The sequence below is a fragment of the Ammospiza caudacuta genome, chromosome 11 (assembly GCF_027887145.1).
Source record: "Ammospiza caudacuta isolate bAmmCau1 chromosome 11, bAmmCau1.pri, whole genome shotgun sequence".
Taxonomy (NCBI): domain Eukaryota; kingdom Metazoa; phylum Chordata; class Aves; order Passeriformes; family Passerellidae; genus Ammospiza; species Ammospiza caudacuta.
This window is the reverse complement of record NC_080603.1, coordinates 24,090,824-24,108,428: the sequence shown is the minus strand read 5'-3', so window position 1 is coordinate 24,108,428 and position 17,605 is coordinate 24,090,824. Positions and strand designations below refer to the sequence as shown.

The 17,605-nt window shown below is 42.9% G+C and overlaps 1 protein-coding gene across 2 annotated transcripts in view; it reads right to left on the bottom strand.

The window, feature by feature from the left end:
* Positions 1–17,605, bottom strand: part of MECOM (MDS1 and EVI1 complex locus) — a 325,210-nt gene that overhangs the window by 170,080 nt on the left and 137,525 nt on the right. For both annotated transcript variants that reach the window (XM_058812632.1, XM_058812633.1), the window contains exon 2: positions 9,365–9,714. In XM_058812632.1, the coding sequence (XP_058668615.1) occupies positions 9,365–9,714 (350 nt within the window). The remainder of the gene's footprint in view (positions 1–9,364; positions 9,715–17,605) is intronic.

Here is a 17,605-nt window from a genome sequence, read left to right as displayed (position 1 = left end):
GCTACATTTCTGGAAAGCCCATTTGGCCACATGAGGCTGTTTCAAGAAGATAGGAGGGAGCTGAAGGCTCCTTTTGGAAACCCTGAGCAGCTCCACACCAGGTCTCCAGCACAGCCCACTCTGTGCCTGTTGCCAATACACTTCATCAAGTTAAGACTAAGAACAACACTTTGGGAAACCCACTATACACCAGAGCCTCCTTACGCCCTAGGCTTCACCTGATGAAATGTTATGCTTTTTGTGGGCTCTTTTACATCTTTCCACACTAAACATGAGGGCTGTGCTTTAAAAGGAAGGGCCACTTAACATTTGTGTTTCTTTCCCAAATTAATGATTATTGTATGCACCGAAGTTAGCGCCATCACATAAAGCCTGGCAGGATTGTGACAACCCCTGTCCTCACTCCTGTGCATGCCACCTACCATTCAGCCAGGAAACATGAGGGCTGTCATGACAATAAAGCTCCATATTAATCCTCTCTGGGGTAGAAATACCCTATTAGCCAATTGCTGGTTTCTGGTTTTATTTCCAAATAAGTATACTTTTTTCTAATTTACCTGATGAACACATCCTAATCTGCAAGCTCTAACAAACAAAATATGGCTTTTTATCTTGTTTTTCAGTCTTTACTAGACCAAACTCCCAGATTGCAATGCTATTGTTAAGCATCAAACCCCAGTTTGCTGTGTCCTCTGCAGAGCATGTGTTCCTCTGGGTTAATAAGCATCTTGCCATACCCCAACCCCTGTGTTCATTTGCTTCTGTTTAATGACGACCATCTCCTCCTGCCCACATGTATGCTCGTCTCTCCACTGCTTGTTGAGCCATCAAGACACACCTTTGTTTCATTTAGTATGCAATTTTCACCTCTGACCCAAGAAACTAGTCTTAGGCTTCCTGAACTTTATTGCCTGTTAATAGACTGCTGGCTCTCTTTTCAGCAGTCATAGAAATGGTGGAGAGACATTTAATTGAAAAGAGGGACAAAGCTAGAGCCTGAAAGGCAAAGTCAGTTGGGTTTAAACAAAAAAAAAAAAAAATCCAGCAATAATATGTTTGAGGAGGTTTGGATATTCTTTACAAGTTCGTGGCTCTTTACACAAATAAGAAAGACATCATTGATTTAATTATCTTCCCGGGGAACAATGGTGTAATACCCTGAATGGTGCTAAATGATTGATCTGGTAATTCATCTTCTGCTAACAGCTATCTATGCATTTTGTTTCTCTCCAGTCCTCAGCCCGATGACATTAGCAGCAATGTCACGGAGCAGTGCTGGGCTTTCATAAAACACCCACAGATGCTCTTTCCTGCCGGTGTTTAGGGACACATGGTTATAATTTTGTCTGTATTTCTTTGTCGTAGATTACTTTTAACTACATCTGTTCAATTAAAACAGAAAAAAAGAAAGACACAGCTAGAGCCCATCAGCTTTATATCAGAAGAAGCCTATTAATGAAATAGAGAGATTTAATTTTGTACGTGTTCTGATGGGTGCGAGATGCCTTTATGTTTTTTCAGAAGTTCTGCTTGGTGAATAGTTAGGAAAGGACATTATTACCGCATAAGGATATTATTGTACACAGAAAGGCATTATTAAAAGTGATTTATTGTCCCATGTTAGGAAACTTATAGGAAAAGTCTGATAATATATTAAACTTGTTTATTATGAACTTCATATAATTTTTGAATAATGCTGCTTTTTCTTTTGACAAGAGCAATAAACTCTGCTGATATAGACATACGTTGATTATCCCAAGTCAACTGTGTTGCTTAAAGAAACATGCCCAAACAATCAGCTTCTGACAGCTGCATCTCTTGTTATTTACAATAGCCATCACAGTAATAACTCACCATTTCTATATTAATAAGGCAGTGAAATTTATTATGATGGTATTGAAAAGTTATTAAGTACTGCATCCCAAGTGACAAAGTACCACAGCACTGTCACTATCCAAAAGCAGTTGCCCATCCATCACAAAGCTTTCCAGATGGTCCTGCATCTTTATCGCTCCCAGGTTGGTGACATCACCTGTTCACCCACTCAAAATTGATGATGAAAGCAAACAGATCTATCTTACTTACATTTACCAAATCAATTTAATTTTACAGGCCGTGGCTTAGTGACATATTGACTGTTTTCCTTAATGGCATCTACTGTACTTAATGCAAAGAACTCATCTCTGAATCCTGGCTTGCATAATGTGGCATTTCATAATAAATTTTTTACATCGTATTTATTTAATGGGAAGAATTATGATTGTCAGTTCTATTAGATGCAATTATTATTCTCCTCAGTTTAATATTTTTTATTTTTCTTTCTAATGTTGTCTTTCTTAACAGCTAAATTCAATTTACCCATTTTGTCTTTTAAAGGGATGTTTGGCATATCTCATTTATTTTTCTTTGTAATTTGATAATCTCAAATCTACTCCAATGGCAGGTTTTGTCCCTATTAATTGAATGCTTTTACCTGCTTGGACATAATGTTACTGAACTCAAAAGCTGCCTTGGAGGTGTTTAAATAAATAAAAATCTCTTTGCTCTGAAGAGAAATGCAAATTCCTGAAACATCCTCTCAGTTCTGCTCTGAAGAAGGTAACAAAACTTCCTTCTCCCCTTCCTACTTCTAAGTCCACTTGACCCTTATGGTTTCACTCTGCTTCCCTCAGGATTTAATGCTCCTCCTGATTAAATTAAAACCTCAGTGGCTTTGTGGGCAAATACACACACAGACCTTCGGAGAGGTTTGTGTGGCTTTAGACTCCGCCATGAAATGTGTGATTTCCTCCCCTCAAGGTCAAGGACACGGCGGAGCATCCACCGTGGCTGGAGAAAGAGTCAATTCCACGCAGCCCATTCTGGGTTTCACTGGGACAACAGCTTTTGTGAGACTTTCCAGCTGTGCCACACCAACAGCTGCTCAGCCTCCTGCACTGGCTGAAAGCCTCTTCCTGAGGTTGTTGCCACGTTGACCTTGGGTTGGCTCAGAGCCTCACCAGCCTCCTGAGCACAGCCCCAGTGCCAGAGCTGGCTCAGGATGGGGGTGAGCAGCACCTCCCCTCCAAAAACCACGGCAGCCTCTCAGCTCCCTTGTGTGATATTGATCTGAAGGTTTTCTGAGAGCAGCTCCCCTGGCCAGCTGAGGGGGGAGGGAGCTTTCCCAACAAGCAGCAGCTTTGCCTGACCAAGGGAAGGTTGTGGTCTTTGCCAAAAAAAAAACCAAAACACCATATCCCACCAACTTCATGCAAGACTCTACTTAATTGTGTTAATCAAAGAATTAGAGCAATTTAAGGGTGGAGTAGAAGGGAATAGTAAAGAAAAACACCACGGACTAGTGCTGAATGATCCCTCTCGTACTCACCATCTTCCACCCACACGGAAAAACCCAAAGGACCCACAGCTCCCCTTTGCTGTCAATACACTTAATTCAAACCGAATGACAAGTCCACCTGCTCGTATCTTGCTATTCAAGGACCTAATATTTGCTCATTTGCAATTATAAACGGTGTGTTCTCCAGCCAGGGAGAGAGCTGGTGATAAGCCCAGGGAGCTGGCTGGAGTATGGTGCTGACATCCACTGTGAGGGCAAGGCTCTGCTCATGAGGCAGCATCTGCAGGGACTCCTATTGCTGCAGCCGTGTCTGACTCGGGCACAGCCTCACCACAAGACCCAGATGCAAACAACAGAAGAGTTCAGACTGGTAACACTTGCAGCAATGTCCCTTTTGTGCACAGCTCTGGAGGGGCTGTCTGAAGCACCCTCGTGCATGCCCACCCCAGGCAGGACACACAGCATGAACCCCGTCCCACGGGCACCGAACACCGCGTCCCTTGCCCAGAGCTCAACACGGCAGCTAAGCACACGCTTAGCTCAAACACCTGGGTAATCCTGTTGATGATAAGCTCGTGCCTAAGTGCTTTATTGGACCCCAGCCAGAGCGCTCTCTGCCTTGCAAAGCTGAGCTCCAAATGGGATAAAGCATCACCTATGCGCTGCAGACAAGGTAAGGGTGTCACCCCCACCTGCGGCTGCCAGGAGTGGATGATCTGTTGACCTGGGGGAGAACACGCTCTGCAAAGGCCACGTTGGTCCTGTGTTGATCAAAAAGCAGCCCCACCTCCCACTATAAAACAAATCATTCCTTTTTAATTCCAAATAACAGAATAGCCCACATCCTTGTTTCTGGTTTTGCTTCAACAATAATTTTGCCAAAATCCCTGGAGTCTCTATGCTGCTGAAATCCATATGAAAGGAGAAAACCTAGGCAAGGAATCTGTATTGTGCTTCCCTGCTTTCCAACCACCTGGCTGACTGTGGTGCTGTTTTGCATGTTAATGCAGTTGAAAACAATTCAAGAAAAAGCCAAGATTTGGTCTGTAAAAGTCACAGACCAGTGGCAGTGTGAAAGTGTCAAACAACAGCAGAAAATCAAGGGTTTTATTGTTTAACACTAAGGAACACTCCATATCCCAAAGAAAAATATTCACAAGTGATGAAGTCTTTGTTCCTTCTATTTTTCTTTTTGAAAAGAACATTATCTACTGCTCTCTCCCAGAGTGATTTTCCTGACTACAAGGGAGTTATTTCCCTCAGCACTGTCACTGTTTATTAAGAATAGCTTAACTGGAGTTTTAAGATGTGAGAATTCCACAGGAAGTTATTTAGAAGACTTTTTGCTCTGTTTTTATTAAAAACAAAACAAACTAACAAGAAAACGCTGCTTTCAGCATTCTGGCATTGATTTTTCCAGAAGGACCCAAAACCAGGGGCCAACATCTGTACACAGGAATTGGTTGGTAACTGCCACTGATTACAGTAGAATCCTTTGGATGCTGAGAAAACCCAGTTATTGGTTTAGATGCTGCAAGCATATAGACTAGATTTCATCTCTAAAAGCCTATACATTTTTTTTTAACATATAATTTAATTTTCATAGCAATATATGGTACACCTAAACCCCAGAATCTTGAATAAATTTAATTTTTAAAACTGACAAAAGAAAGCAAAAGAGGGCAGAATTAAAGCTTCAAACTGTGACTATTCCAGTCCCTACAAAACAGTGGGAAGCTTGTACTCCAGAACAATTTTTAGGAAGCTGTGCGGTTTTCTCAGAGGACTCACATGAAAAATGTTAGAGGAGACATAAATAAATAGCCAAATGGCCTCCTAATTTCCATTTAGAAGTAATAGCATCAGCTCAAGCATACTCTACCAAATATGAGTTGTTTTTCAGCCTCCCTGGCATGACAGGAAAATATACTCTGCTCTATAAACAGATTATATGGTGCTTTATAAAGCTCTAAAATATTTTTTTTTACTTCTGTGACAGGTTTGATTTATTAGAGTTTATTGCTCCTGGTTTTGCCCTCCTAGTAAAGAAATAAAAGTTTAGGATCAAAAGAGCTGTGAAGAATTTTTTCTTATGAATGAGACTTTGAGTTTGCTGGAGCAGCAAGAGACCTGAATTTGGATGTTGGCTGTCCTCTGGCCCAAGGTAGGGGCGTGTGCTTTGGCGACCTACTCAAAGCCTTGCTTTGAAACATCCTCCCAGTTGTTTTTCATAGCAGGGCATGAACCACGATGAAATCACTAAATTTGCGTTCCCTCACTTTTGTTTAAAAAAAAAAAAAAAAAAAATTACTGCCATCCCTTAAAAGCTTGTTTTCTTTGTTGATTAAGCAGCAGTCAATTTTCCCTTTTCAAACAAGCACCGAGCAGCAGCCTCCCGACCCCCTCGGATCCGCGGGCTGCCGGCAAACACTAAAACCCCCGTGACAAACTGCAAAAAAGCTCGACCTTTCCCCTTGTCCGGTGACCCCCTGTTCGATTTGTACTTTAGCCAGCCAATACCTGATTAGATAATGCTCAACTCCAGCCCCGCAAAATGAGATAAAATTCAAATTTATGGCTTTTCATTTAAACTGATCCACAGCACTCTAATCATGACCCAAGCGCGACTATATCACAACAAATTCTTTTTGTCCCGGAGTGTGTTTTATGGCTGAACTGTATAAATGGACACAATAGACATTGTTTTCTTGGACTGGCTCTGATAGAACTCTGTGTTGATCCCATAGGGAGTCTTGCCATAGGAGAATGTAGGGACAGGCCCCATGAAATTCCTCAGCCTGCTGCAGAAAATTTTTCTTTATCATCAGCTGCCTGGCTGCAGAATTTAACAGCAGCAGTTCCCTCAGCTTCCACTTCTCTCCCAGGCTAATCTCAGTATCAGCTCAGATGGATATCAGTCACAAAAACTGGAAGTCAGAAGTATCCCACAGCTGGAAACACCCAAAACTATGACAAGCTTTTGCAAAGGAAAAAATGTCTTTTTCAAAAAATGTAGTTACAGTCCAAATTTTTGTGTAACTGTAAACTCTTCTCTCCAAAGTGACTGTAGGGTTTTTGGTTAAAATTTTCTAGTGTAAGATCTTAGACCCAGCAATACTAAACAGCTGCAAAACCAGAGCAAATGTTTCATAACAAAATGGATGATATGTGCAGCCTCAGAAAAAGGCTGAGGAAGATGTCCATCTTTCCATACAAGACTGTTTTAATGTTTGTTTTCCTCCAAAAAGAAAAAACAAACTTTGAAAGCTAAACACCACTGTACATTCAGTATTCCAGCTTAAACTCAGATTAAATGAAACGATTGATTTTTTTAATAACTTAGTCATCCTCTCTGCAGTCACAGGGGAGCCTGCTCAAGAGGTAAGTACACAAAGTGTAGCAATGGTGCAACCCCACCATGCATTTTTTGGAGCACTGCAGACAAGTAAAGGAATGGGTATGCCTGGACACAGCAAAGCACTTTCTTTAACCGATGGGAGCAGGATCAACATGAGCAGGTTGGGACATCCCTCCTCCTGAAGTCACCAGGTGGCTTCTACAGCACCATGAACTACTCCAGGAATTACAGGTAATCCAACATGAGAGAGTATTGTGTCACAATCTGCATCAATAAAATTCACTCATCAAACAAGTGGGAAGATTTTGAAACCTCTCACACTGCAAAATCATTTAAAATCCACACCCAGCACCACACAGAACTTGGGTTCTATCCTTCCTCTATTTAAAATTGAAACTAAATTTCACCTTGGTTATGAGCAACAGCAGAATTAATTCTCATTTGTTAACTGGTTTGCTGGGACTGGCTGGACATGCTCTTTGTTTCCCAGAAGTGCCCATTTAAGCAGAAAACAACAGCACCAGAAAAGCTTAAAGACCATACTTAAACCTCAGTAAATGATAGTTTTCCTCCCCATTCCACACTGCTTTTAGCATTGCCTGAGCCCACCACCCACAAAGAAGTATCAGCTTCTTTCCCTCTTTAATATTCAAAGCACAAGCCCCAGGAAGTGGTGGATTCCTGAGTGTGATGACGAGAATCTGGGGTGGAATCTGGAGCATCACTGAAGCCCTGTCCAGCACTACCAGGATCCCCCACATCCCTCCTCTAGCCCAGCCATCACTCTGTGCCATTTTACTCACTGTGTAAACTCTGCTAACCAGAATTTCTCTCTCTTCAACTACAGTAAATGTATTTAACCCACTTGTTGAAAAAAAAAATATTCAATTTCAAGTTCCTTTAAGCACCACAGAATACTTCTGGGTGAGTGACCAAATTGCAGAGGGACTTGACTGTTGATTTTGTGTGATTTTGCTCCAACACTTTTCAATAGCTTGCCCCAGCTGTCCCAAATAAATAACACTATTCAAATGGCACGAGTCCTGCAGCTTGAAAGGGATTCAGGCTGCCAGCTGGGCTTCCAGCACTATCAAGATATTAATTTCTTGTCTGAATATCACAGACCCCAAAATCTGAAATATTCCAAGCAGGAAAACCAGTCTCTAATATTGTAGCATATTGCCAGCATCTAAGGGTGTGAAAAGCGAGATGGATTTCCCTCAGTCTTAGTGGGATTATCCTGTCCTACAGCACTTGAGTGTCCAGTCTAAAATGCCCTAATTTTGGAAAAATGTTAAACCTGCAAGAACAGCCATGTATCAACAGTTTTTGCTTTAATTTCTGTTATCAATATTTGAGCTTAATTGTGGTGTGGTTAAAGGTCAGATTTTATGGTTTCCTGGTGCCTTTTTCAAATAATAAAGATTTCTCACTAGCAATTATATTGCATCACAGTCTGTTAACTCAGTAGAGTGCTGCCAAGTCTATGATTTCTCCTGACACTATTCTGTCACATTGTCACAGGTCTCACAAGAGTTTAAACAGCTGGATGGAAAGTTTGTCATGAACTCCCTGAGTGTTTATGGGTAGTTAAGAGCAAATCAAGCTTCCATTTTCCACCATATCTGCAAGGCTCTGCTCCACAAGGAAACTCCATTTTTCCTGGGAAAATGAACTCCCATCTCTCCAGAGGTCAGGCGCGCCCCTGGAGAGCCACACAAACCCTGCACGGCTCCCCTTATCAGAAAGCAAAGGAAACGTACAGATGGAAAGCAGAGATTGTGCTCTGTTCCTGCAGCACATTGTTAAAACCATGAATAAAACCATGCAGGAACATTTGTTACATCATAACACAACAGCAGCACTGCTTGATGTTTGAATCCCTGACCTGACCATGGACCAGGAGCTCAGGCAGACCCTCAGTGATACCACAGTGAGGAAAATGCTGTCCCTGAAGGCAGGGAAAGCAAGATCCAGCACCTGTACTCACCAAAGGAGTCCATGGGCTCCTTCAGGGAAAGGATTCCCCAAAGCATCTGCAGAAATAACACAAACCACACCATTCCCATGAGGGCTGGGTATGGGTCTAGCATCCAAACCTCCTTCACCAAGTGAGTGGCAGAATTCCCATTAAGTAAAATGGAAGCAGGATCAACCCCGCAGCTTTTGAAGCCCCCTAGTAGCACAAAGTTCTTCAATAGGAAGTTTAGCCATACATCACTAGATTTAAGGGCTATTTTAATCATTGTTGACAGAAAGTGGCAATTCTCAACCCTGAAACAGCACCCAGTTTCATTTCAAACCTATAGTGCAGCGATTTTGCCAATCCCTCACCAAGAAACATAACACAGGACTATCCAAGACCTGATTCAAAATTGTATAGAAATGTTCCAACAACACTTTTTCCTCACTTTCCTCAAAAGGAGCCTCACCTGCCAACATCCACCCAGACAGATTTCATGCATGAAGAGCAATATTAATTTCTGACTTTTTTCTTTTTCAATTTACACTCGTCTCCATCCAGAAAACTCCAAAAGGCCACGATGCACTTTGTGCACATAAATATGCTTTGGCTGCTCCAGGATAAGACTCAAATTCTGAAAATATTTCTGTGTTTATAGACACACAATAACTCAACAGACCAAAAGAATGTAGAGAAAGAATCTTACCTCCCAGCCGTAACTAGGATCTTTCAGGTGTGGCCGCTGCTCTCCTACAAAAGGGCCAAATTTTTCCCCTGCTTCAATCTTCCTTTTGGTCCATATCCCTAATCCTGCTCCAGGAATGTTGGATTCTCTGAGCTCGAACTCTGAAGGAATGGGAATGTCATCAGGAATGTATATTGGAGCCTTGTAAGGAGAGCTCTCCTTGGGTGTGAAAGCTTCGCTGGAGGTCGCTGGAGAAGACGGCTCTTGGATGCTGATGGATGCTGGGCACTGGACATTTGCAGCCTCTCCATCAGCTTCTGGCACCTCCCCCAAGGGAAGTTCTGGAAAGCTCTCGTACAAACATTCATCACCTGGAAAAGAAGGAGAAACGGTAGGATTTGAAACACCCTGTCAGGTTTTGCACATGAAACCCCTTCAGCCTGCACATGGAATGGAAGGGACAGCTTGGGAGACGTCACCAATCACTAACCCTGCAGCACAGCCTCACCCTGGATGGAGCTGCGCCTTTTCTCTGGTGTAGGCCTGGGGATAACACAGTGTTTCTGAATATTCCTGACATCAAAAGTGGTTTGCATCACTGAGCACAGGCGAGGGAATTGCACACAGATGTAAAGGCAGGCACACCCCATTTTCCAGTCTGGATACAGCACTGCACCCCACACATGCTTTGAAATTACAACTGAAAGCCAGCATTACATGTTACAACTGAAATTTAAGAGAAGTGAAAAGCAGGAAAACTTCACTGGTCTTGCAGAGAGACAGACTGAACCTAAAGTAGCCAAAATTAAGTTTGATGGCCTCCAATTAGTCTTCGGAGAAAGGATCCAGCCTACCACACAACTCTTGGCAAGAGCTTCAGCTGATGTAAATCAGTGTCTTACCATTGACCTCTAAGAAATGCAATGGTCTAAAATAAGTTCAGGATCCAAACAGCACCTTATAGAGAACATGAACCTTCTCCTCTTACAGTTGCAAAAAAAACTGGGGCAGATCCAAAACACATTAAAAATAAAAAAAAACTACCTTCATCTCTGGGGTTTAGCCAGAAAATTAAAAAAAAAAAAAGGAATAAAAAAGAAAAACTCACTATTTTTGACAGCCTTAAATGTAAGACTGATTATAAATTCCTTTTAGTCAAAAACTCAGAGTTACTTCAGCAGGGGCTTTAGCTGCACCAGCAGTATTGTGCTTAACTCAACTCTACATGCAAAAGAGTCAAAACAGCAAAACTAGCCAAAAAAGCCTTCTTTGCTGTTTATATTCATTTAATGTATTCATGTTCTTGGGGTTTTATACACACCAGAACTCATTCCACTTAATTCAAACCTAAATAGGAGGTGAGAATACTGTTCTCCAAGGACTGAAACTAAGAGATCAGGTATTTAAAACCTGAGCTTGAGAATATTTGCATAATATGGTTGGCCCAGACATGAAAGCGTTACACTGGGCTTGGCTTTCAGAATTACTCTGTTTCAGTGAAGAAACAGGAAACTTTAAAATGTTCTTTCAATTTCTTGCTCATTTAAGAAACTATCCATGGTAGATTAGCACCGTATGCCTTTTGCACTGGAAGCTGGTCATAGCCCATTGTCTCTCACATCTTTGTTACATATTATCTCACGGTTTTATATCTGTACTTTCATGCTTCTGATACTGCTTAAGACAAACACTGGGACATAACAAATCATTGGAATAGATTGCTCCCATCACAGGACTGGCAAACTGGATTCTTCATCTGTGAGCAATTTATTCACAGCCATGAAGTGTTTTTCTTTCTTTTATGTGGCACTGGCTATGACCTCATACATGTCACAGGAAAGTTCAGCTACCCGTCCCCTCGGCCTCCGGTTTGGCAGACTCTGCCTGCACTTTAGCAATTGAACCCAATATTGATCAGTTTGTCACTTTACTAATACCTGGCATTCTGAGAAGTAGAAAATCTTGACTGACTCCACCATTTAGCTGAGAAGGACGCAGAGAGGGATTTCCCATTGCTTGTGGTTCAGAAATCCTACCTGTCAGAGCTGGCTTTGGCAATGATGCTCAGGGGCTCGTGAAAGCACTGGTGCACAGAGCTTGCTCTCATGAACCCATGCCATCCCTTCCTGCCCCCAGCACCACTTATCTGGGACTCCAAAGGGCAGGAAAGAGGGCATGGAAAGGATAGAGACACAGCTCTACCTGGATGCCACCTCTCACTTTGCCCTGCACTGAGACAACCCCTCCAGCAGCCACCTCTGTTACAGCATGGCACTGCTGCTGTCCCCAGACACAACCGTGCTCCAGCATGGTGGGACAGGTGACAGAGGTCCATCCACAGCTCCTGAGCATCCCCCAGAATTTGAATGTGCTCCCTGACTTTGCAGGCCAGCAGCAATGCTGCACCCAGGCATGCTCCCGTTCAGATGTCTTCCCCCAACTGTTTAGATTGCAGTCCTGCCTAAAAGACTTCAGCTGTTTTTGGAACAGCGGTAAAAAAAAGAAACCCTAACCCATGTATACACATGGGGTGCAGGAAGAGAAATCACACAAGGAAAGTGATCTGGATGATGATAAGCACATGGCTCACTTGAAGGGGGGTGCTGGGGGTAAAAACTTCAGGCATCTAAATCCCACTGATTTTCCATGACAGCTGGGTGCCTGACACTCAAACTCCTTAAAAAGCCCATCTCACACAGTCACTGCTGTTGTCCCTGTCCAGCCAAGCAGTATCCCATAAAACCAAGGCACTCTGTGTCCCACAGTCAACCCTCCTCCACAAAATAGCAGAGTATCTCAGCCAAATAATTGAAGTCACAGCAAGCAACGACCGGCTCTGTGCCTGTCCCAAAGGGCCACCTTCCTCAGCTCCACTTGCCAGCAGTGCCTGCCTACGAGCCAGCACAAGCTGAGCCTTAAACATTCGGCAAGCAGAGCTTTACAGATGTTTCATCTTCCCCAGGGACAGTCCAGTTTAATTTCTCTCTCGCAGACTCAAAGGCCTCAGTTATACTTATCTCAGTCATTCTGGCTACGCTCGTTTTTTAGCCATATAGGGTCAAACCTGCAGCTGATAAATTGGCCTCTGAAAGCCTGGCAGGGAGACAAGTCCGTTTGCTGGGTCTATTGTGCCTCCTTTGATTTCCAGCAGCCACACCCGATGTCGTCGTTAAGCACGGGCTTTCAGCTTGAAAGCTCTGGAAAATATAATACTCCTCTATGCCCCAAAGCTCTAAGTGTGGGTAAAATGGATTACTGAAATAGTCCTTTGCCTGAAACAGCAATGTATTCTAGCAAAAAAAAAAAAATGTATTTTTAAGCCTCAGAATAGACACAGAGTTGAATTATGACTGACCTAGAGATGGGAAGACCATTAAGATGTATTTGTGACATTAATGATAGAAGCAGTTCTATTAAAATCAATATACATGAACCAAGGTTCTGGTCTTAGTTTTCAAAGGGTGCCTGACTATTTTCCTTAAAATTTTCACCCACACGGATCAGAGGGACTTCCAGCAAAACCATAGGATATTGACTGATAGAAATCTTTGTAAGGTTAGAATTAGACACAGAGACTTTGCTGATAAGCATCATTTTCACAGTGAACTGCAAATTGTTCACACAGATAGCACTCCAGTTTTGAAATTCAAGATGGCCTCTTTAAACTCCAATAATTATCCCCACCATAAATGGGATGAAGTAAAAAATGAGGCCCCTGATAAGGGAACAGATGAGATTAGGTTATGTGGAAGCTTAGATATTAGTCTCCATGAAATTCTTCACCACTATTTTACAATAAAAACATGAGCAATCTTCAAAGGAAACCCAGGAGTAAAGGTTAATTGCTACTAAAAGGCCAGGGTGGACACCTGCATTTGCACTTTTGTCACAACCTTGCCCACCAGCAGGAAAGAGCCCACGTGGCTGGGGATGAGGAGGGAGAGCGACGTGCCAAAGCTGCTGCTGCAGCTCCAGGGCCTGGGGCCATTCCAAGACTGAGAGGCCTCCTGTGCACGGCTGGAGGAGGAGAGGACTTCCTTCCATGAGGATGCTTCTCAGTTCAGCCCAGTTTTCCTCTCCAAGAGCAATTAGGTAAGAGGCGCTGATGATGAGGTTGAGCGCAGCCCAGTGCTGCTGTCAGAGCCTCATGCTCAGCAGGGCTGTGCCTGGCTGCAGCTGGAATGCCACACCATGGCCCCTCACAGTGAGCAGACATGTGGGCCTGGTGCACTTATCTGTGTTTCAGGGCAGCCTTAAGCTCAAACATCTCACAAAGTCTTACAGGGATCAAGTCTGCGACCAAATCTCCATGGCCAAAGCCAGTCGTAGCAAACAAACATATTCATAAGGAATTCTGTTCTTCCCTTCCTCAGGTTATTTGTGCTTAAGAAGATATATTCCCAAAGCGACTACTGACTGACAAACACTCCAGCACATAAGTGCAGGTCTCTGCACTTGGATTCATGCACATGGCCACCAGTGATTTAATCGTAAACTGGATTACTCTGGAGGAAAGAGGCAGGCTGAAAGCAAAGGCATCTAGAGAGCCTAATTCAGAATGCCATCACCTTCTGAGCAGGACAAAGCCAGAGCTGAGATAAATGCCAGAGTGGCTCTTTGCAATGAGAAGAGCCATACAGTTTCACGCCTGCAGCTTCTCAAAGGGGAGATGACCCCTAGTCCCAGAGACTGGACACCATGAGGGCACGCCTCTGTTTCATGGGAGAATTCTATCACATATCAGGAGCTTTGAGCTCCCCTAGCTGTGTAGACTATGCCTTGTACAAGCCTCCAGCAAGGATGCATTAATGAAGGGTTTTGGATGGTAGGATCAGGTGAATTAATCCCTTCTCCTACAGGAGGTGAGGGTGCACCTGAATGTACCACAAACTCCTAAATCAGATCCTTGAAAAAGAGCAGTGAGCATTTATATTTGTTTGACCTACTATCACCATTCAGTGCAGAGGAAATCAGCCTGGAGTATTTGCAGGGATATCTGAAAACGAGACAGGCATTTCCTGCTGCATACAAATGGACACCTTTATCTGAATTTGTTTGAACAAGTATTAAAGAAAAAAAAAAAAACCTGTTACAGGCAGAGACTGATTGATTACAAAATATATCCACATCAGTCTAGAACACAGGAGGTCAAGAAAAGCAGAAAATTAAGAGAAGAAAGCCCATTAGGTTCAAAAGGAGTTCTTAGCCAGTGGTGAACAAAATGGGAGCCATCTGACTGTCCACAGGAGGTAGGCACAGCTCAGAGGGGGCCAGAGGAGACATAAAGAGGGACCCTTAGCTTTAGAAACATTTAGAGATTGGGTTACTATCTCCAGGCACAGGAAGGACTCCAGCCAAGGGCTACATTACTCTACCTGAACACTTTATCAGTCAAAGTACCTGAGACTGGTTTGTGCCGCTCCCTTTTCACAGAACTGTTCTGTGGAGCTGGACCTATTGACGGTTATTTATTATTATTTGTATTGTAACAGTCTGGTACCCCCAGGCAGGACCCCATTGTGAAAAGCATCGGGCAGACCTAATCAAGTGAGATTAGATTCTAACCAGACTAGAGCTGGTAACTCCCAGTTAGGTGGAAATCACAAAACATGGGAGAGAAACACTCTCTTACAAATGGCAGGTTCCATTGTACAACAAAAGAGATTACAAGCACGTTTAGAGATAAACACAGCACTTGAAGCTGTTCTGAGTCATTACTTCAATTACCAAGGAAAAATACTTTCACAACCATTAGCCTTCAAAAACATGGGGATTTTGCATATTTGTGTTACTCGACCCTAACACAAGTGTGAGAAAACCAAAGCTGTCCAAAACTCACTCCAAAAGTCCAACCCCAAAAATCACGCTCATGCTATGACAGCAAGGGGGACCAAGGCACCCGTGTGGTGGCCCCAAAGGCCAGATTCTGATTTCTCTTACACAACTGCTAAATCTAAAGTAATTACTTTAGACTTCCACCGAGGAATAAAAGAGATCAGCGTCTGTCCTGGAGTTAACCAAAATTACTCAAATTTCTTCAGATTGACACTAATGTAACAAAATGAGAGGGAAATGTGGTGCCCAGATTTCAGCCTTCCCTTCATGCTCGTGACACTGCTGATCGCAGAGGGCTCAGCAAAGCTTCCACACCTCAGCCTCTAGCCACAGCGAGCAAACCCTTCTGCTTGCCGGCAGAAGAGGGAGTTGTAGGAAAAGCTGCGCGGACAAAGGCAGCAGAAAAAGGCAGCTCCAGGCAGCCTGAGCATGGCTTTGGGGCTGAGGTACATAAATCACCAGCTTCTCATGCTGCTGCACTGTGGGCAGCAGCATCTGCATGAAATGCAAAGGGAGCTCAGCCAGGGTCACCTCTGGAGCATCCCGTGCCAAGGACACTGGGTGGCTTTGGTCTGTGCCTTGTGGCAAGGTGCACATCAATAAGAACAGAGCAGATAATTCACATTAAAAACCCTCCTCATATGGGAAGCAGATTTTGCTTCTCAAATCATACAGTCTGCAGAAAACAACCCTGAAAGAGGCTCATACTGGCAGCAGAAGGGAGTTCCTGATGAGCACCAAGCACTCAGCAGAAATCTGTCCCCAGGCAAGTGAGAAAAGGAGCTGAGCACGCTCTAGAGCATCAGGTCTTTAAGAGAGGATAATTTCAGCATTGCCAAGTGTTGGCACTAAACCAGCAAAGTTATAATATAGTAACAGTGTAGGGACCTGCCTGTGGTCTCTGGCAATTCTCACCATCAGCCCTACAATAACTAGTAGCATTTGGTGCTCTGTCTAGTGTCATTTGTGTCTAATTGAGCAACACAGTCAAAAGCATCTGATGGGGACCAGACGCTGGCTTTTAATTAGGGTCCAGCACTGAGAGACTGTGGGTCAAATTCTGCTTTCATTTGCACAGGAGCTGCTCTCCTTGATGTGGGGGGGAAGTTGCACCTGCATAACTGAAAAGTAAAATTTGGCTGCTTGTGTTCCTGTGCGCTTTTCCATATAAATTACTGTACTACATGCGGCAACAAAGGTTTATAAATGTTGGCTGGCACGCAGTGAATTTATTTACAAGTTAAGTCTAATTTTTATTTATAGTTCCAGTACAATCATCTCTGGTAGAAATATTTATGTTATCTGTACTTCTGGTCTGTTAGAGCCTACTGCAATCATAAACACGGCTGAAAAATTATTCGCAGTTAGCAGGGTTTAAACTACCCATTATATCACTAGCTAGTGCCAATAAACTTTGGTGCTGGTTGATAAAGTTTCCTCAATGGAATAAATATATATTTGACTTTCAAAACCTTTCCTGGGTTACACAGAGTGGGGGGTAAGAGAAGAGGGAAATGCCAGCTGTAGGATTTGATATACTGAGAGCGGGATCTGCAGCTAGCAAGGAGTCTGGAGAGATGCACAGGGGCTGGGAGGCAGCCTAAAGCATGCTGAAACTCTAACTAATAGCTTAAATTTGTATCTTGGTAAGATATTTCAACTGAGGAGAGCTGCAGCAGCTAACACTCACTAATGCCCTTCATGACTCTCTGTATGGAGTAGACCCAAGGGGGGAAAAAAAAATCTGTCTTGAAATTTTTAGCCCTGAGTACTGGTCACTGCTAAGGGAGGAAAAATGGATTAAGGGAACTAGCTTTTGTTCATTGTTTGATTGCCATAATGGTAAACATGACATATATTCTCACACTGACGTGGCACAAGAAGCCAACCAGATCAGGACAAAATTAAGGACAAGAAGGTTAAACGTGAATTAGTGAGACCAGCCACTTATACACAGAAAATACTGATTAGGAACAAAATCTAACTAAATCTGTATCAGCTGGGGTAAGAAGAAAAGTAATGCACTTTAACAGTCCCTGCCACAGGGAAAAACTATTGCTGTAAAAGAACATTTTTAAATTAAAACAATTACTTAAATCTACAGTATTATAATCAACACAAATGAAACTTTATCTCAATGTAATAAATCAGTGTAACTGAACTTCTTTTTACTCATTAGTAGACCTTTCCTGTTTTAAACTGAGATGTGTCACAAAGTAGCACTGGAAATCACATGCCTCTTTCCAACAGAAAGCAGTAATAAAAGATGACTATTCTACCAAATTATAATGAAGACAGATAACAGAGTGAATTATAAAACATAGGTTATAGATAGAGACTGAGCCTTGTAGAGGTAATGACTTTTAATTGGATTGAGTTTATCATATTTTCAGAGGTACAGCACAACCAGAAGAAAGGATTAGAATT